The sequence below is a fragment of the Spermophilus citellus genome, assembly GCF_964194105.1.
Source record: "Spermophilus citellus genome assembly, chromosome: 2".
Classification (NCBI taxonomy): Eukaryota; Metazoa; Chordata; class Mammalia; order Rodentia; family Sciuridae; genus Spermophilus; species Spermophilus citellus.
In genome coordinates, this window is record NC_138183.1 from 234,554,593 (window position 1) to 234,580,912 (window position 26,320).

The 26,320-nt window shown below is 35.5% G+C and overlaps 1 protein-coding gene across 2 annotated transcripts; it reads left to right on the forward strand.

The window, feature by feature from the left end:
* Positions 1-2,020: 2,020 nt before the first annotated feature.
* On the forward strand, positions 2,021-26,035 carry API5 (apoptosis inhibitor 5). 2 transcript variants are annotated; one of them, XM_081280137.1, is made up of 14 exons: positions 2,021-2,232; positions 8,438-8,599; positions 9,765-9,858; positions 10,436-10,501; positions 11,168-11,319; positions 12,403-12,609; positions 13,223-13,327; positions 14,460-14,549; positions 15,532-15,713; positions 16,418-16,511; positions 16,986-17,042; positions 19,790-19,866; positions 20,348-20,484; positions 23,904-26,035. In XM_081280137.1, exons 1-14 carry the CDS (start codon positions 2,164-2,166, stop codon positions 23,984-23,986), a joined length of 1,575 nt encoding a protein of 524 aa, XP_081136263.1. In that variant the 5' UTR covers positions 2,021-2,163; the 3' UTR covers positions 23,987-26,035. The 2 variants fall into 2 exon arrangements, with proteins under 2 accessions (XP_081136263.1, XP_081136264.1); XM_081280138.1 differs by having other exon boundaries at positions 23,909-26,035.
* The last annotated feature ends 285 nt before the right edge of the window (positions 26,036-26,320 follow it).

Below are 26,320 nucleotides of genomic sequence, written 5' to 3' on the forward strand. Positions count from 1 at the left end.
TTCAGCTCACAGTCTCGAGGTCTTGGTCCATGACAGTTTGGTGCCATTGCTTTGGGTTTGGCGCCATTGCTTTGGGTACATCATGGTGGGAGACTATGATAAAAAAAAAAAAACTGCGGACTTCAAGACTGGGAAGCTCAAGGGAAAAAGGAAGGGCCTGGGCCCAAACATTTCTTTTAAGGACATTCCCCCAGCGAACTCCTCCCACTAGCCTCACTTCTGGAAGGTTCCACCACTTCCCAATGGTGCCTTGGCCTCTACCACATGCACCTTCGGAGGACTTTCCCGAGCCAAACTACAGCAACGTCTTTATGCTCAGCTCCCAATCAGCACTCGGATTCAGCACCATTGACTCTCATCTGGGGCCCTTTCTCATTCTCAGGAAGAAGTCTCCAGGAGCAAATGAATCCAGAATTTCTCTTTTATGTCGTCCATCTCTGGTACCAAGGAAGAGTTCTTAACTCCCTTGCAATAGATGCCCCCAGGCCACCTCCACTCTGTGACTACAGGTAACTTGAACTCAACAGGCGTGTGTCAGGGTCTGGTCCCTTTTGCCTCCCAACTACAGGAACCAAACTCCAGGCTCCTCTGAATGGTTCCAGGCTTGAGGGAAGGAGGTAGCAATTGCTCCAGCCTACTCACAACTACAGTATCCTCTCAAAGAGAAACTAATTCCATTGCTAATGCCTCCCATTCCACCATCTAATCCTTTCTAATATCTTTAATCTGACTAAGAAGTACAAGGGTAAGGGAATTTGTTTGTAATCATTCTGCACAAGTGGATTGAGCTTTGAAATTGGCCACCCATTATATAGCCTGATGTTTCAATCTTGAAAATTCAATTTTAATATCCCTTTGCACATACACATTTAACTTTGGTTTAGATGCTCATCATTTACACAAATGTTTTCTTCCTACACCTTCCTGGCGATTTCCATTGTTGTGTTTAGATGAAACTAAGCTGGCCTGGAACGCTTACTGGTAAGCATATGGTGTGAGTCAGCTTTTCATTGCTGTGATCAAAATACCTGACAACTTAGTGGCGGAAACATTTATTTTGGCTCTGGTTTCAGAGCCTCAGTCCAGGGGCAGCTGACTCCATTGCTCTGGGCCTGGAGGTGAAACTGAACGCTGTGGCAGAAGGGTGTGGTAGAGGAAAGCTCCTCGGGTCACGGCAAACAGGAAGCAGAGGAGAGCCCAAGGGAGCCATAGACAAAATATAAACCCCAAGGGCAAGAAGCACCCAGTGACCTACTTCCTGCAGCCACACCCCACCTGCCTACAGTTACCACCAAGCACAGAAGTCCCTTCAAATTATTTCATCAAACGCATAAGCCCACGGATTAGGTTATAGCTGTTGTGATCTAATCGTTTCACCTCTGAACGTGATTACATTGGATACCGTGTCTCCAATACATGAGCTTTGGGGGGAAGGGGGCATGTCATATCCAAACCACAACAACATACATGGTTTCACTTCTTAGATGTTAAACATCGTCCAGTGGCCCCTAATTCTTTGCAATGGCAGCAAGCAGTGATAATAAACTCTTCCAGCAGGCTAAATCTGACACCACGTCCCTTTAACTTGATGGACACAGAGGTATTTTTTTAAAGCGGAATTTGAATGCTTTTTGCTTATCCACGGTCCCATTTCCCTGCAGCTGCCACAGATTTGTTCATTTCCTTGAATCATGGAAAATGGCTTGTGATTTATACATCTTGCCTTTGTAATCTCTCATTCTATTTCCTCCCTCATAAGATCACCATTTTAGCAAATGTAAGATCTTTTAAGAGAGGAAAAGGAATTATCATAGCATTCCTCTCCTTTTCCCCTCCCAGATCAAGAGCTCCTTCTTGGCTAGCTAGCTAGGATCCTTCAAGATTAAGAAGCAATTTTATAGTTCTTGCCGCTTTTTGCACCTCCAAGCGCCAGAGGGCGACAAAACCCGGGGCTGTTCATTGGCGTCCCATAAAGGCCGCTCCCGACGTGACGTCTTTACGTAGACGTTGGGGGCGGGGCCGCTGTGCGTGGTGACTGGCGGCGGCACTGGCGGCAGCTGGAGGCGTAATAGTTCGGGTCGTGAGCTTGGAGAAGTTCCGAGGCGGCGGTGGCGCCGGCGGCGACTTCGACAGCAGGAGCGGGCCGCGGGCTTGTCGCTCACCATGCCGACGGTGGAGGAGCTTTACCGCAACTATGGCATCCTAGCCGATGCCACGGAGCAAGTGGGCCAGGTGAGTCCCGGAGCGGCCTGCAGGGCCCGGAGCTCCGCGGCCTCTCTACAGCGCTGCCCGCCGCGCACCCCGGGCCGGGCGGGGCTGTCGCTGTGCTGCCGTGGGCTCCCAGCCGCGCTGGGCTGTTTTGTCGGGTTGGACACTCTGGCAGTATAGACTCCGGCTTCTCCCGGGAGAACGGTCCCCCGGGTCCCAGGCTTCACTACCGCCCTCAACCAGCCTTTTCTCCCCGTGGCGATTCCTAACTCAGCCCCTTCAGGCTCAGGTTAATTCTCTTCGCCCTGTAGAGATTCCTCTTCTCTCTTTCTCCTTCATTTCGGTAGAACTTTGTTATTCAAAGATTAGGCTTAAAGTTTTCAAGAGATCAAAAAATAATCTCTTTGGAGGCAAAAGTTTCTATTACTTCAGGGAAAGTGCTTAAGAGATCAAAGGTTGTAAAAAACAGATAAGGGCCCTTTTCCTCCACACTTCAACGAGGACGCAAGGATTTATTTACTCAGTACCTGTTTTGAGTGCCTATGGTGCACCAGGAGATGTGCAGGGCGCTGTAGGTGCAAATGGAAAAGATTTGTGCTCTCCCGGGAGGTGCATCTAGTGAGGGGGACTGGTGACACATAAGTAAATAGGAAAGATTTTACTTTGTTTTGTTTTGTTTTAAATGAAGAAAGTAATACAGAACTGTGCAAGGCAATGTCTTGAGAGGGGAAGGATGCAGTCTTCTGGCAAGCACTTTCTGCTGTGTTTGCCGCAGACACGTGGTTTAGTTTTCAACTACTGTAGAACAATGTTCAATGAACTGTCTGGTGGGTGTATTCTTGAGAACAAGGTTCAGGTTGACCTGGAGGTAAACTTGATTGTTTAGAAATCCCATTCTATATGTTTCAGTGCTTAGAAGCTTCTGTGCCTCCGCTTACACATCTCATAGAGTAGAAAGCGGACACCATCTTAGAAAGTCTATATTAAAGCATTGACAGTACTCCTCCTGTCCTTTTCTTGGATGCGTGTAGATCAAGTACAGTGTCTTCCTAAGCTGAGCAAAAAATAATAATAATAAATTTATGTTGGGACCTTATTATAACTTAACCTAGAATTATGACTATACCAATTTCAAATGATTTTCCTTCCCTACTTATTTCCATTTTAGTAGGGAATTTCACTGTTACCTGTAAGAACTGTTTACTGACACTATTGTAAATGTATGGAGAGTATGCTAGGTTAGTTCTGAAGGAGTTTTCTGCCCATTAAGACAAAATGGGGAAAACTATGGTTATGGTTTCAATTTGTTGTTCCTAGTAAGAACTAGCACTGAAGAATTCTCAATCATTGTATAATTTGTCTTGTGATTGAGTTGTGGAAGATTGTAGCAAATTAAGCTGCCTAAATTTGACTTTGTTGCACATCAGCAAGAGGGGATAAGTTGGAAACTAGAACAGTGATTCTCACCTGCTTTGCAAATTGTGTTTTCCTGAAGAGACATATGTGGAATCTTATTTGGAAAACTTTGAAACTGTATGCAAAGAGATGTCTCATCCCTCACCCTCATTTCTGGTGGAGTAGAAGTTATTTAACTCCCTACTGTGAGTGTATTAGGGCAAGTGGAAACTAAGTTGTAATTTATATATGTACAGATTGACTATCCATTATCTGAAATTCCTGGGACCAGAAGTGTTTCAGATTTAATATTTTTTCAGATTTTGGAATATTTGCATAGCCTGTATAGGTAAAGCATCCCAAATCCAAAGTGCTCCACAATCTAAACTGTTTAAGCACCAACATGACCTGTACTATGAGAAATTGAGATTTGCCAAGATTTTCCTGTTAGGGCATCTTTAATTACAAAAGCTTGAGATTGAGCTTGAGCTGACTCCAAGAGAGCAACAATGTCTTTCATAAAGCAAAAATTTGCTATTTAGGAAGAGCGTATAAGGGCCAGAAATTTCTGGAAAAGGGAAAAGGGACATAAATTTCTCCAGACCTTAATGAAGCCCATGATTTCATTTATTCAGCACATTTTTTGAGCACCTACCATGTACTAGCACTAGAATATAGCTTGTTTTTCTGTAAACAATGGGTAGTCAGTGCTTTCATGACGCCATAGTAACAGCCATAGAGCAACTACTTAAGGTAAAAAAAAAAATCTTGAAGTGTAGTGGAAGTGTAGTGATTTGCCATCAGTTCATTGAATTCTGGGAGAATTGAAGCTACTCAAACTGTAATGCCTACTAACTCTGCTCTGATGTATAATACTTCTTTCCTTTTAAAGAAAGTACCTAGAACTGTTCACCAAAAAAGATAGTGAGTTTCAGGATATTGGTTGTAATTTTAACTAACAAAGGCAAGAGCAGATTTAATGGAGAAGACACCATTAAATATTTGAATTTAGGAGATTTACAATCCAGACTTAAGTTTTCTGGCAAATCCTATCTGGCACTTTACTGAGACTGTATTTGAGTTTGTCATTCTCTAACTTCCTTCTGGCTTTTTTGATTTTCAGCCTTTGCCAGAGAGGTGAGCACAAAGATTGCTCAGGTTGCTGCCACCGTTTGCACACTATTGTCAACATTTCTTTTAGAGTGTGCCCTCAAAATATATAAGGAAAGTACAAGTCCTCTGAGGTTTCATCAAGCACATCATATCTTTATCTTTTTGAACCTCCTTAGCACTGTGTTTGTATTTATTAATAGTACTTTAGATTTGTATATTTTATTTCAATGTGGACTTCTCTTATTCCTTTACTAAGTTATATTCTGGAGATTGAGTTAAATCTATTTGTTTATTTATTTTTGCTTCTCTCTTTGCACCTGCCTTGCCCTCCAGTAGACATTGAAGAAATGCATACAAAGAAGGAACAGATAGATATACATACCAAAAAAATGTACAAGGATTCTGATGAATGACAAAGGGAACTTTTACTTTCTAGACATACACGGGAACATATATCTTCTAATAAGTCTGTCACAAATGGTAAATTCTAAGGGAATATTAATAACAAAAACCTTCTAGTTTCTCTTATCATATTTCTTTTTTTTTTTTTTTGCTTCTATGTTCCCTTTACTCAGCCTCCCCCCCACATCTGTTGATTGTCTTCAGTTCTGCCTCCTTTGCTGTGCTCCTATTTCTCTCTAACCATTTCCCACTGGCCATAATAAAGCAAGGTGTGGTCCACGATTATTTTAAATTTTGTTATAAATATTTGTGAATTTACTTAATTTTTAAATTTAGATACTTAATTTTGTATTGTCAAAAATCTGAAAAGCTTAAGAAAACTTACCAGATACCTGTTAAAGGGATTGGCAGTGAGGCTGATCTGAGATTAGATCTATATAATGCCAACCCTTCCTTTCTCCTCTTGGTCTCCTACCCATTGAATACATTGGCTCTTCATATAGAGCATTGTGGGCTTTATTGACTTTAATTTCATGAATACCACTCTTTCAGTGGCTTTATTTTGTATGATTAAGCTAAAGTACAGACCAGGTTCATAAGTACTCTAAAATATGTGGAAGTATTAACAGCCTGTATTATCATCACATACAAACTGGATTTACTGAGTTTAAGACAGAAGGTGGTAATGTAGCTTAAACATTTTCTTTTTATGTCATACTTAAGAAATGTATTTGTTGAAACTCCATCCTTCTCTAAAAGAATGTTTTATGTCAGAGAGGCTGCATCATGGACCTAAGTGTGGCTTTACCTGGCACATCACCTACCTCTTATGCCTATTGGATATGTTTTAAAAGTCACTGCCATGAAATTTTTTGTAGAGAGAGAGAACGAGTGTGTGTGTCTTGTGTTTTCCAGAGGAGGAGGAGGGAAGGAAGGCATACAAAAATTGTGGATCCAACTGTACCTTACTTTTTTTTTTTACTTAAAAGTATCTTAGAGGTTTCTTTTAAGTTTCTATTTTTAGATATTAAAAATATGCCAATGTATGCAGCTTGAGAAATGTATTAAAGTGTTTACAATTACAACTTGTTGGGATCACAAATTTATCTGTCTAAATGAAATATACCATTGTGTTAGAACAGGAAAAATAATCAGTACTGTATGTTATTTGGAATATTTTCTTGTAGTAACATTCTACCTGTCACTAAGTCACTGTGATTACTTAGAATTTCAATTTCATTTGTTTCCTACTTTGAGTAACACAAGTAATAACTACTGTACCTTAAATCCTGTTTAGTTAAAAAAAAAAAAAAGTTTTCTCTATATAGTGTTGTAGAAAATTACTCCAAGAACTGACAAGAAAGAGCACGCTTTATTTTGCATTATATTAAGGGTAATTGCTTGAAGTCTTTATTAATGATAGTCACTAAATTATTTGATGAAACTAAGACCCACTGATGGTAGAAACTTTGAATCCTGGCTTGAGTGTGTTGAAATGTATTAAATTTCCAAAGGTCCTACTATATTTGCAAGGCTGTGTCCCAGTTGAAGTGTCTGCATGGAGCCTATATTTAGGGCTTAAATTTTACCTTTGAAGGTCCTAGATCTGATAAGTGCTTTCCCCTTTTTTTGTTAAATAAGATCCTAGAACATAAATTTGAAACAGTCCAATTAAAGAAGATTGGTGTTAGGCCAGGTTCTTGACTATAGAGCCCAGCATAACTGTGTTTGGGTCCTGGATCTGCTCAACTTGCTGCATGGCCCTGGACAAATTATTTCACTTCTGTGAGCCTTGATTTTCTCACCAGAAAATAAAAATACCTGTCATGAGGAATGTAGACAAGGTATCATTGTCCCTGGTAGACTCTCATTGAATCCTGCTAATGATTCCTTTTTATTTGATTCCAAGTTTTTTTCATTGGCCTGGGGAAGGTTTGCTGTAAGCAATTTTTTCATATAATTTTAGATAATATAAGGTATTTCTTCACATTACTTTAAAAGTAAAGCTTTAAATTTGAATAGAAATTTTAGATTTGTGGTTCTCTGCAAAATGTAGGGATGTCAGAACTTTTCAAGACTGATTTTATGAAATCTGACTAGAAGCTGTGCGGTGAACCACAGGAATGTGAAATGGTAGAAAAATAAGCTATGATATTTTGAACCTTTGCACTGAAAAATATATAATTTACTTTTTAAGTAATAACTCCTGAAGACTGATGTTATGTCTGCATTTCATGAGGAAGCTAAATGTTTTTCACAGAAATTTCTTATTTAGGAATTGGTGTTCTGTTTAGTGTGTTGATAACTTTACATTTTACTTTATTTTTTTCCATTCAACAGAATATTGTCCATGGAAAAAAATAGTTATAAAATATTTTGCTGACTCTACAGTTTATTGGATATTTGTTAATCATTCCTCTCTTGAAGGCATGATGTAAGCTCATATGACTAAAGCACTTAGTGCATTCCTTATACAGTATAAATGTACACTAAATTGTGGGTGGCATTTGCTATCAAGATTATAATTCTTAAGGACATTTTTCATTTATTAAAAGTTTTATTCAGATGTCACACAAAAGATATATGTATGGTCTTATTCTGTATTTATCACTGTTACTTACCAGCTTGACCAATGTCATTTAATAAGAGGACTGGTTTGGAGGCAGCTGTGTAACAAGGATTAGGAACTTGTTGAGTATTCCCATTTAGAGCACTTAAGAATTCTTTTTAAAAGAAACAAATGACTTGAATGTGTTATTCTAATATGTAACTTTAGACTCTGATTCCAAATTTGGCTGGATTTATAGAATAAGTTGTTACTATCATATCCTAAAAGATGAAGCAAAATTAAACTGTTCTTCCTAACCTTCCTGAAATTGCTTGATTTCAGAAATATATTTCTCCTACCTTCTTCAAAGTGCTAATGGAAAAAGGGGTAATTTTTATGATTAAATGTAACGCAACTCTTTGAGAATTCTGTGGTGTTCATTACCATTTTTAAGCATCACACAGTCACAGAGCTAGAGTTAATGATCTCTAAAATGAAAAAATGTTAGTATATTAACAATCTTATTTGCTTTTTCCACTTAAAATTGGAATTATCTTTGTCTCTTCCCTAACTAAAATAAAATTGGGGTATGGGTGAAGAAGCAACAAGGTGGAAAAATAGGTGTCTGATATAAGCAGTAAAACTCCAAAAATAAGTCTTATTTCTTAGCTTCTAAAAATTTAAAGCAGACCTGAACATGTTTGTTAAAGTTGTATTTAGATTCACATTCTTCAAAATTATGCTTCTTTTTTGCTGCATTCTTTCTTTCAGCATAAAGATGCCTATCAAGTGATATTGGATGGCGTGAAAGGCGGTACAAAGGAAAAACGATTAGCAGCTCAGTTTATTCCTAAATTCTTTAAGCATTTTCCAGAATTGGCTGATTCTGCTATCAATGCACAGTTAGACCTCTGTGAGGATGAAGATGTATCAGTAAGTTTATGATTGACACTTTTCAACAATCTTTCAAATGTTTTTATATTGGAATAATAAAATCATAATTATCATATCAGTGCATAATAAAATATCACAGCATTTCCTGGTATTGCACCATATCTAGGCTTAAATCTACATTTAAGAAAATGTATTAGTTCTTTTACCACCTTTTGTTGTGAAAAATACGTAGAATCACAAAATGATTTGTTTTTTGTGTTCATTACTCACTACTAAAAATGGGTTGTGGCTCACATCTTTCTCATACATTGTTATTCATTGTGCTATAAAATTAGACTGGTAGTTAATACAGTTTTAACACCCTTATATGTTTTGCATGGCAGAAAAATAATTGGACAATGTAATAATTATATATGATTACTAGAATAAGAAGAAATCATTTCTCCCTGGAATAGAATTAACTGTTAGCATTTCTGGCTGTTGATGAAAGGTTTCTAAGAATTTCCAAGTATTATCTCCTGGCTTTCCAAATGAAATCAATGAATCAAACATTTCATATAAATGAATATAAACCCTGGATGTAAACCCTGTGTGATTTTTTTTTTTTTAACGTTAAACCTAATAAGTTAAAATCAGTATTTGGAATTAATCATAACCACAAGTGCTATATTAAGTAGTCAGTACTGAAAATTCTAAAATAGAGTTCCTGAGTATGACATTGCCACAGAAGCTGTTTTAAAGACTGTATTATATGTCCAAAGGTAGTTAAAACCAAATAGTTGTATATAAACGTTTGCGATCTCAAATCTGCCTACACCAATCTCAGGTATTATATTTAACATCCTTTCCACTACATTTTGGTGACATATTCTGTAAAATTTGGATATTAATTTGAAGCAAATTTGTTCAGGCACAGTGCTCATACCTGTCATTTCCAGCTCCTCAAAAGATTAAGACAGGAAAACTGAAGTTCTCCCAGAACTTGCTAGCCTGGACAATATAGTGACACCCTATCCGTTAAAAAGAAAAGAAAAGAAAAACTTGGAGCAAAGTATTTTTTAAACTACTAAAAATCTCATATCTTATGTTTTAACAACTTTTCTTAACATGGTTTCTCTGTGGTTTTAGTTTTCTTAAAAAGCTGAATTTGTTGTTTTTAATGATAACAGCCTTTGATTAATTTTCTGTTTGAAATCATGCCCAGATTCGACGCCAAGCAATTAAAGAGCTGCCTCAATTTGCCACTGGAGAAAATCTTCCCCGAGTGGCAGATATACTAACCCAACTTTTGCAGACAGGTAAGAAATTTTATTATTACCTTTTTGTATAACTTCTCTCTGAAATAGTGTCTATTTGGGAGGAGTGCCAAAGATCCTACCAAAGAGGTTAAACTTTTTCAGTAATTTAAAACTTAATGACTTCTGATTATGTAATTTTTATTTTATTGTGTTTGGAGGGGTATTGGGGGTTGAACGCAGGGCCTCACTTAGAAAACTCTGTATCACTGGGCTATATATATCCCCTGCCTCTGATTTTGTAATTCTTGGTTTTTTGTTTTTAATTTTTGTTTTCAGGGGTGTAAAGACTGAATTCTCTTGGGAATTTTGATGCATCATCATCATCGTAATTTTACCCCCAGTTTCCTGTAGTTCAATAATTGTACCATCTTTACATAAAAGTTTCCTAGGTATGCTAGATCAGGTTCTCTGTCCTTATAAGGAAATGTGTCTTTTTGGTACTTGAGAAAATTGCTTAGATATAAGTTTGCTGATAATGTAATCTGTGAAAAGCTATGTTGAATATTAAGTTTGGAAATGAAACAAATGGTATTTAAGATTTATTTTATATTCACTGCACTACTTTTTCTCTATCCAGATGACTCTGCAGAATTTAACTTAGTAAACAATGCCCTGTTAAGTATATTTAAGATGGATGCAAAAGGTAAGGCCAGTTCTTATTCTGAATTGTGTTTGATGGTTTAAGAAATAAGTTAGATTAAGGACAAAGTTTGGAGTTCACCCAGAGATTTTTTTCATAAAAACTGTAGGTATTCTTAAAAAAGCAAAACGAAAACAAAAAATACTTTAAGTCAAGATGTTTGTGACTAGAAAATTACAATAGAAATAGTTACAGGGGCTGGGGTTGTGGCTCAGTGGTAGAGTGCTTGCCTTGCACATGCAGGGCCCTGGGTTCAATCCTCAGCACCACATAAAAATAAAAAATTAAATAAAGGTATTGTGTCCAACTACAACTAAAATTGAATACTAAAAAAAAGAAAAGAAAGTTGCAAAAACAAATCATACTTCTCCTTTAGAATTCTGTTGGAAAAAAACTTATTTTGCACTTTATAGAAATTCTTCTGAAATATCTGGGATTTATTATTAATGATAAAAAGGGAAAGTCATGCTCAAGCTGATTCTAGCCAAGAACAAAATGTGTAATTACTCCTGTATTGGGTCTATAGACATTTTAAACCAACTTTTAGCCAGTATTGATGATATCCATGATATTTATCTTGTTTGAAAAGAAATGCTATACATTGAGTTACATTTATAACTTCTTTACAGTATACATTGACTTGCTGCAGATAACTATTTTCTTTTACAGGAACTTTAGGTGGCTTATTTAGCCAAATACTTCAAGGAGAGGACATTGTTAGAGAACGAGCTATTAAATTCCTATCTACAAAACTCAAGACTTTACCAGATGAAGTCCTAACAAAGGAAGTAGAGGAGCTTATCCTAACTGAATCCAAAAAGGTAAGCTGCTGTCATCATTTAATAGAAATTCTCTAAAGCAATATAACAATTACCAAATTGGCAGTATTTGCCAGTGCTGTATGTAGCTTGAGTAAAATGATACATCCCATTAGAACCACCACTGAACTCCCAAGTTTCTTTTTTATATGGTATTTAGCATTTGGCCACTCATAATGATAAAGTAGTGAATTAATTTAAAGGGATGTAATCATATTTAAATCCTTTCTGGTATTGTCCTCAAAACTTATGTGTCTTTTAGGACTCTGTTTAGATCACCTCCTTTAGGAAACTCCCTGATTCCTACCTCTTTCTCCCCTTCAGGTATTCTGCACCATTTCAAAATGAAGTATATCATTATATTGTCACATGGAAATGATCTGTTTTTTCATCCTACCCCATAGCACTGTAAACTCTTCCAAGAGGGTAAAACCATGCCTATGTGTCTGTGTTCCCAACATCTAGTATAGTTACAGATGCTAAAATTGGCAAGGTTTGTCAGAATTAACTTTTCACTCATTTTAAAGTGCCAAAGTTTGGAAACAATTTACATTTCCTAATATGTTCAAGAAGTTTCAAAAGTTTCTCTATAATAGCACCACTTTCTTGCTGATAAAATTTCTTCCTTGAACAAGGCATGACTTTCCTGGGAATACCTTGAATATTTTACCTATTCCCATCTAATAAGTCATGATGCAAGAGTATGTCATGATTGCAAACGCCTTTGGTCGGTAAATACAAAGGGTTAGACCCAAAGATATGAGAAGAGAGCCTTTTTGTATGTATTTTTTCTTAGCCACTCTTTTTAATGCCACAGGCATTTTGTATATCTGTTTACATTCTGGATGTGTATCTTGTGCTTTGTAGGTAACCAAGTAAAATTTCCTAAGAATGAATTTTTGTCCCCTTGGAGAGTGCATGGTTTACCCTGAAGCCAAAAGTTGTCTTTTCATCAATATTTCAGAAGCAATAATATCAAACTGACTTTAGTAACTGAAATAAATTTGCCATTCTTTCATGAAGTTTTGATCTTTCCTGCCCATTCCAGTGATAAAAATATTGTTATTCTGAATTGTCTTTTTCCAGGTCTTGGAAGATGTGACTGGTGAAGAATTTGTTCTGTTCATGAAAATACTATCTGGGTTAAAAAGCTTACAGACAGTGAGTGGAAGACAGCAACTAGTAGAGCTTGTGGCTGAACAGGCCGACCTAGAACAGACCTTCAACCCCTCAGATCCTGACTGTGTGGACAGGCTCTTACAGTGCACACGGCAAGCAGTACCCCTCTTCTCTGTGAGCTCTTTGTTTTATATAACTCATATTTTGATTACTCTATTATCCATAGATATTCACTTGAAATACTCTTCTCAGACTTTTCTATAAAAGTATTCATAACACACTGGGGTGAATAGAGAGTCTGGAGTGGGGTTTGTAAGAAAAAAAATGCAGGAAGAAATTTCATTAAAGCCTTGCTTTTAAGTCATGCAGATTTTGCATTCTGTCTCTAGCTTTGTGTTTTCCCTGGCCATCAAATTTCTGGGTTATGTATATCTTAGTTTGAAACACCCAGGTTTAAGGATCTGTCCTTTTGAGAATTATGTAGTCTGAAAATGCAACACTAACCCTCCTGAATTTGACTTCAAATTGATTTGCTTCTTTGATGGAAGAGTTCAGAGGGTTGTAGATGTCCCAGTGTTCCAGGTGCCTGCAATGAAGTGTACAAGTCTGCTGATGTTATTTCTGGGGTGCCCTGGGGCATGCATTATATCTTACTTTTAGTTGCAGTATTTGAGGCCATGGTGCTTAGTTAACACTTTTGAAGCACATTCTACTGTAATATTTGAGAAAGTATTTCTTTCAATTTTCTTTTTTGACAACTTGATATTCTTTGGATTTTTTTATACAGAAAAATGTTCATTCCACAAGATTTGTGACTTATTTCTGTGAGCAAGTTCTCCCTAACCTCAGTACCTTGACTACCCCTGTGGAGGGTCTCGATATACAGTTAGAGGTAAGAAAAAAATCCTGTTTTCTGCACTGAAAAGACAAAAATATAGCCTTGTATTTTAACAAAATTGTAACCACTAACTTAGATATAATTTCTAAGGGAGTAATTTAAATGTGTGGTAATGGCTAGCCAGTAAATTCCTGGGCTAGGATTAATTGCATAGAAATGATTTATGGGTTCAATTGTAGTTTGCTGCAATGGAAGAGCACTGCCTATAGATTACATTATAGTCCTTGGAATCCTTAACATTTTTAAATAACATATAACAGTTTCTATTGCTAGCCATAACTTACAGAACCAGAATTAAACTCAATTAACAAAATATCCGTAACTCCTGATCAATGGAATTAACTATTTTCCTGCCTTTCTATCTTAACTGTAATATACATAATTTTTTTCACAGCATCTGTAATACTTTATACTTATTTATCTCTCTCTCCCTATATGTAATCTAATTCACTTCTGCATCCCCAGAATCTAGTAAAGATTCTGATTCTGAAGAGCACCTAATGACTCTTTGAGTTGGATAGAAATGTGGAAGTGGAAGTGCCATTTCCCTCTTAGGCTTCTGGGACAACAAAGTTTCACTATGCACAGATGTCCTGGGCTAGGCTCATCAGGTTGGGACTAATGAAGGAAGGGATGAACATTTAGAATATTGACAATTACCAGTATTTTGAGTTACTATCTGGAGACAAAGTTTAATAGTAAAAGAAGCCCACCTTAAATGCTAGTAAATAATTCTTTGCTGTTAAAAGTTCTAAGTGTCTTTTTATAGTACAAGTTAAGTTAGTTAACATGTTTATTTTTACATTTAATTAGCACTGTCATTTACCTATAACAGAAAGTGTCTGTTATTCTTTTCTGTATTCTCACAGATACATTAGGAATCGTGAGATCTTGTTTTAGAGATCTCTGCCATTCACATGCACTCTTACCAAGTCACATTATTTCTGGCCTTCCACTTTACTCAACAGTAAAAAGTAGGGCTGCATTTCTAAGATTTTTTTCCCAGTTCAAACATAAGGATTCTGTAAAAGCATAATAGAAAATAAAGAAAGTCTTAAACAGTTATCTAGGATTATTCTCATTTTATAGTCCTCACTCTCTCAAAAAATAATATTTTTTGTTTTAGGTATTAAAATTGTTGGCAGAAATGAGTTCATTTTGTGGTGACATGGAGAAGCTAGAAACAAATTTAAGAAAACTATTTGATAAGTTATTGGTAAGAACTTTTTCCTTTTGGTATAGTCAGTATATATCTTTAAAGATTGATTTAGTATTAATTAATGACAGAGAACCAGCTTTTGACATTTAGATTAAGTAACAATTTTCTCAATTAATAGTTGGTCAGGCAACATTGTCTACTTTTTTAAAAAGTCTGTTTTCATCTTGGTATTTCTTCTGTTGTTAATGCTTTGCATAGTGCCACACAAAATTTAGATAGCAGATCTTTCTCTTGTTCCATATCAAAATGTCTTTGTCTGTGTGAAAGAAATTAGCAACTCTTCCAAATGTGCCAAACAGTCTTAAAACTAAAGTTAGCATTGCAGAGTATCATTTGTTCCAGGCCACCAGCTAGTAGCCTCCTGAGGCAAAGTAGCTTTAGCAACCAGGAAATAAAGTCTGTCATTTAAGTTGTAATTGTAGAGAAAATAGGCCATCTGATAAAATCATTATCAGCATAACTGAGTGATTTTCTTGTTTGACGGAAGCAGTTATATAACTGGCATGATGATTAGCCGCAGGCCCTTGGCATGAATTGAGTCATCCACCATCTGCTGTTCTTCCAGACCTGCAATACCTATTGGAGTGTAATAGCACTGATATTGGATACCTTTGGTCAGATTTTCAATATAAAGATAATCAATACCTAAAATAGAATGGGCTCGTGTTCTCAAAAAAATTTTGGTGTCATTAAGAGCATCAACTTTTAATCTCAACTCAGATTGAATTCTGACTCTTTAATAATGCCTTTGTTTGTGTAAGTCCTAATTTTAGCTACTTGAATTTTCTTTATTACTAATAACAGCTGTAACAGGTTAATAAGGAAAACTGACCTGCTAGAACATTGATCCAAAATTTCTACTTTTGGTAGTTTCTAATGCTCCATGTTTTAAAAGTATGCCTTTTAGTTACGTGAGTATTTATTTATAATTAGAATGTTTAGAGAAGATTGCAAACATCTCTGTACTTCAATCTCCTAGGAATATATGCCTCTTCCTCCAGAAGAAGCAGAAAATGGGGAGAATGCTGGTAATGAAGAACCCAAGCTGCAGTTCAGTTATGTGGAATGTTTGTTGTACAGTTTTCATCAGTTGGGCCGAAAACTTCCAGATTTCTTAACAGCCAAACTGAATGCAGAAAAGCTCAAAGATTTCAAAATCAGGTGATATATGATTGAGGTGGTTTAGTCCTTGGCAAAGGTGATGGCTATCTTTAAGCTCCCTGGGTTTTGTTTTTGTTCTACAAGAACATTCTCTCCACCCTTCTTTACACAGTGGAACAGTGGAGAGTCTAAAATACAGGCATGTATGTAAACATACGATAGATGTGGCATAACAATCCACTGGGGAAATGAACTTTAAAAAAAAAAAATGGACTCTGGCTCTTCTGATTTGCTTAATTATTTTGGGCAGGCTCCATAACCTCTTTAACCCCCTAAATTTTTCTCATCTATTATATTTGAATGATATAGTATCTGCCTACCTCATAAAGATGTGTGAATTTAATGAGACAGTGAATGTAAAGATTTTAGCAAATGCCTGGCACATAGTTAGGAGCAGTGCTAAAAAATTCAATATAAGTAGTTTTCATCAGGAAGTTTGTTTTGGATCATTCTGTTAACAAAATTCACGTCTTAAATTTTGAATGTTGAGCCACAGTGTCACCTTTACTGTCCTCTATTGTGCCTGAGGGACTGATTTAATACTTAATGAAATCTTGGATTAGAAACAGGCAACCTAAGAAATTATTCTTTAATTTATTGGTCATATGCCATTTTCTGCACTTAGTATCAATTTGCTACAGTTGAAGATTGTTTAAGAGCAAAATTGGAATGATGAATTGCTAATTAAATACTTTTTCATTTAGGCTGCAATACTTTGCACGGGGCTTACAGGTTTATATTAGACAACTTCGCTTGGCTCTTCAGGGTAAAACAGGCGAGGCCTTAAAAACAGAAGAGGTAAGAATTTTGGTTCATGTCTCATAAACTGCTAATTCCATAAACACACTGTATAGGTACGTGTTGAGATTTTCGGTTTCCCTAATCTTGCCTAATTTAATCAGTCTTCATCCTAGTCCTATTGAAATACTTGAACAACTTTAATTACGTCTTCCTATAACTTAAAATGATTTCTTCTAAAGCAACTCTTATGTGCATCTATCCCTTAAATATTTTCAAAAAAAAAAATGTGGACAACATTTTAAAAACGTTCTAACCTGTTGAGGGAATATGAGATTTATTTTCTTTGCCATCTGTATACTTTTGTAGAGTCAAGAAATAGGAATAAGCATTATCTAGATTTAAACCAAGGAATTCTCTAACTGTAGAAAGTATTCCGAAAGAGAAATTTTAATTACTCTAGTTCTGTATCAGAATGCAATATATGCATAGAAGCTAGTGGCATTTTAATTTAAATTTGTTTTCTCTTTGCAGAATAAGATTAAAGTTGTTGCGTTGAAAATAACGAACAATATCAATGTTTTAATCAAGGTAAGTCTTTCTTTCCTTATCTAACCCTCCCAGCTAGCTAGAAAGACAGTGCAAAAGGTTTTCCATGGTTTTTTTTTTTAGGTCTGAAATGGTAGTGTTTAACAGAAGATGCCATTTCTTCCTCATTATTTTGCCTTTTGAAACTGTATACTTTTTTAATACCAAGTGGCATTTTTGCAGGTATCATAAAATCATATATTGTTTCACTTTATTTAAAGGTTTTGCAGAAGATAAGGGAAGCATGCAAATCTCCTTTGACCCAAAGCATTGCAGCAGATAGATTTAAACTCAGAAGTTTCCATGACTTTAAGTTCTAGTGGTCTGAATGCTGTTGGGCCCTTTGGATAGCCAGCAAAGTTACTTACTCTAGTGAGAAAGGACATGTGCTCTATAGCATATGAAATGTCTTCCTGTGGTCTTTTTTTGTAAACTTGTCCATGTAATAAATTCAGAGCTTTTTGCACTGTGTGATAGGGTGCACCTTGCCCTCTATAGGTCTGTTTAGCTTTCCCAAACATCTGCTGACATATTTGTAATAACCTAGAGCATGAAGAAGACTGGTTAGTGTGTTAGCTAATCTGGTAAAAATCCCAAAAGAGAGAAGGAACATTTCAGAGAAAGTGAAAGTGTATTACACAGTGAGGAATGAGTGCATTATTGCCAAATAGAAAGGTGATAAAGCATTAAGAATAAGAGGTAAAAAAATTAATTCACATCGCCACAGGAAATTTTTATAATGGTTACCATTATTACCACTCTTAAATATAGGTAACAGTTTCACAGTAAATTCATTTATTTATTAAAATCTAAGATTTGATTTTATTTTAATAAGTGATACAAATCTATGTTGAAGAAGATGAAACGAAGAATATTTTAAATTTGACAAGTGCATGTGACATAATGCATGCCCATGATAAAATTTCCTCTTCATGAAAACATAAGAGATCTAAAGATGACTGTAGTAAGATGTATGGAAAAGATAAGAATGGGATTAGCAACCTATGGTAGGATATCTTATTAGAAAATCCTGAAATATTTTTTAAGTTGAGCAGGAATGTGTGACATGATTTTATTGTGTGTTTGTTTTAGGGGAAGCACAGGAAAAACTGGTATCCTTTGGACCACCCTCGGCATTTTTTACTGTCTTTTAGTTTCTACTTAGTAGGCTATTCTTATTCCACCACTTTTCTTCACTCTATTTTCATGAATTCCCAAACTGTACTTCAGTTTCCTATTGTCATGTGAGATTTAAGATACTTAAATTAACCAATCAAACACAAATTAATGAGTGAAAGGAAGTCCAGTAGATAGAGGGAAGAGATAGGAGGGAAAAAGAGGAGGGAAAAGCAGGGATCAAGAACTGAAGTCAGTTAATTTCTATGTATGTATGAGTATGTCAAGATTTAACCCAGCTACTGTGTATAATCATAAAGCTCTAATAGGAGGGGGGGAAAAGGAGATTTTAAATTGAAGACTCTGCATGTGGCTCTTTTTCTAAGCTAAGAACATTACTTATATCCTAAGTCCGTCCAGCTAAGAAACCTTAAGTATTTTTTACTCAAAGTGTGTTTTATTGGCTAATTCACTATATTTATCCCATACACTAGACTTCAATTTCATGTAGTTGGAGGTGGTGTTTATTAGTATACTCATTTTAAATGGGAAAAAAAAAATGTTTACTTTTATTAAATATTACCTGTATCCAAAAAAGAATTAAAGTAAAGCTATTAAGAAGTTTTATGGGCTGAGGTTGTAACTCAGTAGTAGAGTGCTTCTCTAGCACATGTGAAGCACTGGGTTTGATCCTCAGTACCACATAAAAATAAATAAAATAAAGGTATTATGTCCATCTACAACTAAAAAATATATAATGTGTTTAGCAATCCACTCATGGTTTCAAAAATAATGAGGCTAAGTTATTTCAGTTCTGAATTATTTTAACATTTAAATTCAGCAAACGTTTTCATTTCTCCCATTATTGGTAACTTGGTATTTAAGTCATGATTTTTCCCTTATTGATAATTTATTTTTAAATATTTAGAGGAGGAAAACATGATTAACCAGGATTTTAGTTTTGTTCTAATTTTGAGCCACTTAAAATTTGCAGAAGCAATACAGATTGCACCTTTGTGTTTTCCTAAATTGCACATTGGTGACTGCATTTACGCAAAAGAAAATATTTGATGGCTTTGTTTATTAAAATTGATAAATACTAATGTTTTATCTGAATTTTGAAATGATACTTTAAAATTAGCTTCATTTTAAGTGATATGCACAAAATTACCTAGTGGGGTAATTGGTGTGATTTGGAAACAAAATATTCCCTGTTTAATTTCTGTCTTGCAATTTTATCCTGGACTCTATTTTAATCACCAGCACAGGAAGAATAAATCAAAGCTTCCTCCACTTAAACCTACCCCCCATGTTTTTTGGTAGTGGTTGTGCTGGGTATTGAACATTGGACCTCGCACAGCATTTAAGATGTGTCTATCTTCACCACAGCTTCCTGCTACCAATAGATACATTAAAAATTTTGTCTAGGGGCTGGGGATGTGGCTCAAGCGGTAGCGCGCTCGCCTGGCATGCGTGCGGCCCGGGTTCGATCCTCAGCACCACATACCAACAAAGATGTTGTGTCCGCCGAGAACTAAAAAATAATAAATATTAAAAAAATTCTCTCTCTCTCTTTCCTCTTTCACTCTCTCTTTAAAAAAAAAAAAAAATTGTCTAATATTCTCTGCCCCCAGGATCTCTTCCACATTCCTCCTTCATATAAGAGCACAGTAACATTATCCTGGAAACCTGTACAGAAGGTTGAGATAGGGTAAGTAATATCTTTAGAAGGGATTTGAGTATTATCAAAATCTGAGTTCACTTGTCACTTTACTATATAAAAGGGTACATTATATAGTTTGATGGTTCTCAAGGTAATGTTAAAATATTACTATTAGCATAATTTCAAATACAAAATCTGATTCCAGTATTTGTAAAATAAAGTTGTAGAATACAATTTTGGAGACTTGCTTGTATTCCTATAGCATAACTAGATTTTTCTAATACTCTTATAAAATGAGTTACTTGTGTATAAGTCTATACAGTTATGAATTTCAGATTATATTAGAACCTAATAAATGCCCTTTGACAATGTGTAATCAAGCCACAAATTAATCTGATGCTGTGGAGCATTATTTCTTTTTTTATGATGGGATTATCCTCTTGAGTTTTACAGCAGATACGCTAAGTTTATAAACATAGATAACTTCTAGCATAATACAGTGTTTTTAATTACTGCTCTTCTATTACAGGCAAAAGAGAGCTAATGAAGATACAACTTCAGGTTCACCACCCAAGAAACCTCCAGCAGGACCAAAAAGGGATGCCAGGCAGATTTATAACCCCCCCAGTGGGAAATATAGCAGCAATTTGGGCAACTTTAATTATGGTGAGCGTTTCCGTTTGGGTACAAGCAGTATGCAAGATTAGGCAGAAACTGGATTTTACTTAATTTTAATTAGTAATTACATATAGTATCATAGCTCTGTCAGGTGACTTTTCTGAGTTAGCTTGGGAACTAAAGTTGTGGGGAAAACAATTTCTCCCATTTCTTTCTAACTCATCTTTGTGGGCTCACTGAATTGAGCATGCAACACTTAAGCACTTAAGAATGAAAAATATGCTTCATGTATTTAGAGGAACTAACAGAAATGAAAGAAATTTGGCACTAACCATCCAGTCCTTGCTTTCTCATATCGAGCTTCCAGGCAGAACATTCTGGGTTTAGGGGTATAGATCAGTGGAAGAATACTTGCATTCTTCTTCAGGTATGAGTATAGCTTCTGCCAAACATGGGATTAATGACTTTTTTGGGGTCTTGTCTACCTGTTTTTTTTTCAAAGGGAGAAGTCTTGAAAGTAGAATCAGGTATTTAAGCACTGCCTGATAAGAAATGCATATTCTATTGCAGTCTGTCCCTCTGCCCAGAGTGTGTCTTCCTGTCCATATTTCCCATATCTCCTTGGGTAGGAGAGCTTCCTACCAGTCCATTCTCTCCCAAGGCTGTGGAATCAGAAGTAAAGTTTCTCTCTCATTGGCTTCTTTCCTCATAGATCTTTTTTTTAAAAGAATGGACAAAAATACGAGCTCAGCTCCTTATCTTCCTGAGGTAGACAAAGCAATACCAGCAACTGAACGTGCTTGTGGTTGTTTTTTATTACCAATCAGAATTAATTTTGCAGTATTTATCATAAAGAGTATATCCTGAACTATATACATACTTCTTGTTTCCAAGTGAGATAACAGACTGAGAAAGAAACCCTTCTACTCCAGTCAACACTTGACGACAGTTTTAGGAAATATTTCAGAACTCTACTCTCACAACAATATGTAAATGTGCATCTTTCGACTTCTTATCTGAAAAATAAGGATAACAGAGCTCTTTATTATTGTACTAACTGGTGTCTTTGTTTTTGCTTTATAAACAAGGTATTGGTTTCCACAAATTATTTCACCTTCCTAATACATTTTTAGTCAAATTATTTGTAAATATACACCCATGTTTTGTTTCCTTCCGGTACACATAGTTCCCTTTAGCCCAGAAGTGCTGAACATTCTATATTTTCTGACTTGTGTTCTTTGTCTTTAGCCTTTTTAGAATATACAATATTTATAATTTTAAGCCATGCATAGTGGTGCACATCTGTAATCCCAGCTACTGAGGAGATTGAAGCAGGAAAATCACAAGTTTGAGGCCAGCCTGAGCAGCTGTCTCAAAATATAAAAAAATGGCTGGAGATATAACTCTGTTGTGGAGTACTTGGCTAACATGTGTGAGGCCCTGGGTTCAATTCCTAGTATGCAAAAAATAATAATAATAATTTTAATTGGAAGTAGTAGTTTTTTAAAGAAGTTAATATAAAGCTGGAAACCATTGAAAACACTGTGAAAATGCAGACTGGTACTTTAGGATGCAGCCCTTCAAAACCAAGAAAATTTGATGAATTCCTACACTATAAAAATAGCTATATCATTCAACCAGTACTAAAAAAAAAACTACATCAAATAATATCTTCATCCCAGTAGCTCAGGAGGCTGAGGCAGGAAGATCAAGAGTTCAAAACCAGACTCAGCAATTAAGTGAGGCCCTGTCTCACATTAAAACACAAAAATGGCTAGGGATGTGGCTCAGTGGTTATGGTATCAAAAAAATGTAATAATGCCTTTATACAGTATTTAATATACTCATTAGGTATTTTTTCATATGAAAACTGGAAAGATTATTTAGTAGTCTTTAGCCAAAAAGTGTGTTGATGTTGAAGAAGAAAACAAGAAAATGAAGATTTTATGAGCTGAAGGTATAGCTCAGTGAGTGCTGCAAGATCCTAGGCACAATCCTTAGCACCACCAAAATGGAGGGGGGGCACACTTTAAACATGTACAATAAAAATAATAATAAATTCTTGAAGGTTTTATGAGTATGGTAGGAGGAAAATGTGCAGACATCTGCATTGATTGTCCCAAGTCTAAACATTAAAAACTGCAGGAGTTACAGCCCACTAAATGCTACTATCTCCCTGAATGTAGCCATTGTCACTACATCTTGTCCTCAGAACACCTCTGATTTTTTTTTTTTCAGAACTGATTACTGATAGGTTAAGATATTTTGCATACATGGCATACACTTTGAAGACTAGTAGGATTTTTTGTTAATTTCATATTAAATATAGAAATTATTAGTTTCATTAATCATCTTGGGTAGTGACAGGCACCAAAATAAACTAAGAAGTATAGGTATCTTAACATTGTCACCTTGTATGTGTTCACTAGGGTAATAAACATGACGACATTTTTCAATGGTTTCTATGCCAATCCACATACAAAAAATGTTGGCTAAGCTAGGGAAAGAGCTATTTATTTTCTATCTCAATTGAATTATTTCCTTCTAGGGGGAAAAAAGATAATCAAAACATCATCCTAATAAGTAATAATGGCAAAAAAAAAGAATTATATGGTTGATTTAAAGGGTATTTTTCAAGCCATCAACATTGTGATTCAAAAAGCAAAACAGTCTCCTTATTGCTGCTAACAAGATTGCTGCAGTGAGTAAGTTTGAAAATTCAGTGAAGGGATTTGATCCTATTTCCATGTGATTAAAAAGTCCACCCTTCCTGATAACTTCAGTCCATTTTCACTGGACTCTTGGGGAATATTTTTCTGGACTGTGAAAGTGACTAACCAGTGGATGAAAGACTCTGGATTTTTCAGCAAAATTATACCACTAATTCAAAACACACACACACACACACACACACACACACACACACACGGCAAAATTTTAGTAAGTTCATATAGCTCATAAAACAACGAAAAGAACTCTGCATTTATACCCATGTTTTCATGAATACAGGTGCCTTTAATATTGTGTTCCAAACCAAAAACACTGCCTGTTTGTTACATTTGAAAGGAAATTTTTTAGTCTACCCTAGTTTTTAAAAATTGATTACAGACTAATGGCTTTGTTAATTCCATATTAAGTATCTTTAGTAGTGATAAACACCAAAATAAAGAACTAATGAGTATAATTATCATAACCTTGTCACCTTGAAACAACTTAATTAATGGGTTTCATTTAATTTAGTAGGTATGAACGTATAAGGCACTTTGCTCTATATACATCATGCCATATATGCTTCAGTATAAATGTTACTGATTTTAAGTACGAAATGAACTTGGAAATGGACTAGGAGAAAATCAAGTTTTGCTTTTAAAGGGCCTACTACTTTCCAAGGCACAAGCTGTATTTCTTCTGTTTGCTCTACCATGAAGTCCTGAGCAAGACCTAAACCCTTGTTCGCTTTTTCGTAGAGCAGAGAGGAGCCTTCAGGGGAAGTAGAGGTGGCCGAGGTTGGGGAACCCGAGGAAATCGTAGTCGAGGAAGACTCTACTGAGTAAGATGTCACATTCTTCAGCATTGTCATGAGCTTAATATACTTAAATTCTACTACTCATTGGATTGCCGGGGATATCCCTTTAAGGACTGCTGCCTTCAGCTAAAAACTTAATGTTCTTTATACCTTTGTATGTATGATCTACTTTTGTAATAGACCATGGTTATGTCCAAGGTAAAACCTCAATAATATTTTTGGATGCTTTGTCCACAATCTTGACTTGTTTTTCCAATATCATCATTATTCGGACTTCATATTGTGAATCTTTTTGCTTTTAAACATCTTGATAACTTGTTATTGAGAACTTTTGAGTCTAAAATGTAATGAAATTCAATTTTGTTCTGATATATGGTAAAGATCATCAGTTCTGAAAGGTTACTGATTTTCCTCTCCCCTCTTAGTTTTTTGCCCAATATATGGAGAAGAGTAATGGTCAATCTTAACATTTTTTCATTATTTTTTAATAAAGCTGCTAGGCAATGGTGCAGCATTTCCACCTACTACTGTCACAAACACAAAATACTTACCAGCTTTCTTAAAATGTAGAAATGATAATGCATTTTTAGGAGGAAGTAAGTTATTTTGCACTGCTTACACTGTGCTCTTCTCCTTATATTGGGATATAGCTTTTGAATATGGGATCTTACTATTCGAACAGAAATGTGTATGTATGATATACATACACACGTACATAAGCATATGTATGTGTATGTGTGTATATATATATATGCATGCCGTGAAACTTGAGTACACAAAAATCAATATTTTAAATTCCAGGAACGGGTAGTCTTTGACACAGTGATTATCCTTTTGAGGCTAAATCCACTATTCACTTGTTATCTAGGGTTTTACTTCCAGTAGAGAGGAATTTTGAGTCAGTTGCACTTACATGATTATTGTTATTTAAAACTAAAAATAAAGGCTGTATATTCAAAGATAAAATGTGGAGATCCCTGTTGGTGAAATACAGCCAAATGTGATGTACATATAGATTTTCACAGGATGACATAGTACAATTTAGGATTTGGAGATTTAATAACCAGGGCTACCAAGGAAAAAAATGAATTGATAACATAGAACCAATAAGTAAGGGATGCTCTCTTGGTTTGCTTTTGCCACTTTCAAGATTTTAACTTCTCAGGTTATTAACCAAATTATTGTATAAGTTAGGTAATAGAGAATCTTTAGGTTAAACAACAAATGGGAGGTTTGTGGAGTGTCTAATGTCATGGGCATTTTTAATAGCATAGACCCTTTGCTCTGCATTTGAATGTTTCATATATTTTTGTTCCACAGTTAATCTTCCCTTCCCAAGTTTGCTATTCAAATCAAATGCCACAATGACATTTCTAGTAGTTTAATGTATTTTTTGAGGAATAGTTTGTGATTCCAATGCAGGTGTCTTTGTTACCATTATTCTACACTGGGAAGAAAGCAAAACCCCTATGTTAGAATTACTGTACATGTTTATGAGGAAAGTATTTTTTAAAAGGCTAGAATGATACAAGTGAGCATTAAGAAGTTGGTCAGCTTAACTGTGGAATGGTGGCAATAATCTAAACATTCCAAAGACTGAGCTGAACCTAAGCTCCCTTGGAATCTGAACAGACATAGGAACATGGAATTACCATTTGAAAATTAACCAGCTAGTCTGGACCTCAGAGACAGATCAGCCAGTGGCCTAAAGCCATTTCAAGGACAAACTCTATTGGAAATACAGCTATATAAATTTGAACATTAAATGTACTTTTTCCTTCTCTTTTTTAAAGCATATTTGTAAACTCAAAGCTGAGCAGAAGTGACTTGACTTCGAGTTTTGATACGGAGTTGACTATGTTCCTTCCCTCACCACCTCATCGTTTTACTTCCCATTCCTAAGGCAATAGATACAACTTAGGGTTGTTTTGTTGTTGTTGTGTTGTTTTTCTTCATAACTTTGAAAAACTTCATGCCATGGATAGTTTTTCTTTTGCAAGACACCTGTTTATCACCTTGTTTAAATGTAAATGTTCCCTTATGCTTTTGAAATAAATTTCCTTTTGTAATTTTGTTTTGTGTCTTGATGTGTTATAATTATAATTTCAGATTCTTGGATACTTATTAACATTTACTGATTGCTTCTTGTATATGAGGCAGTGTTTCAGACCTTGAAAATATAGACAATACTCTGCTATTTGAAGCCTTGATCAAACCTTGTATGTCATCTCATTCGGATTCATTTTTATGTGCTCTGTATCTTCTGAAAACAAGGACTTGGTTCTTTTAAAGGAAGATGGAACTAATTTAACTATCAGTCTTCATTAAAAAGCCTTCCTAAAGTAGCACCAAGGATGG

Coding starts and splice junctions, on each gene's coding strand:
- API5 (XM_081280137.1), top strand. CDS start 2,164: ATGCCGACGGTGGAGGAGCTTTACCGCAACTATGGCATCCTAGCCGAT. Junction 14,550..15,531: donor AACTATTTGATAAGTTATTG/GTAAGAACTTTT, acceptor TCAATCTCCTAG/GAATATATGCCTCTTCCTCC. Junction 15,714..16,417: donor CTCAAAGATTTCAAAATCAG/GTGATATATGAT, acceptor TTTTTCATTTAG/GCTGCAATACTTTGCACGGG.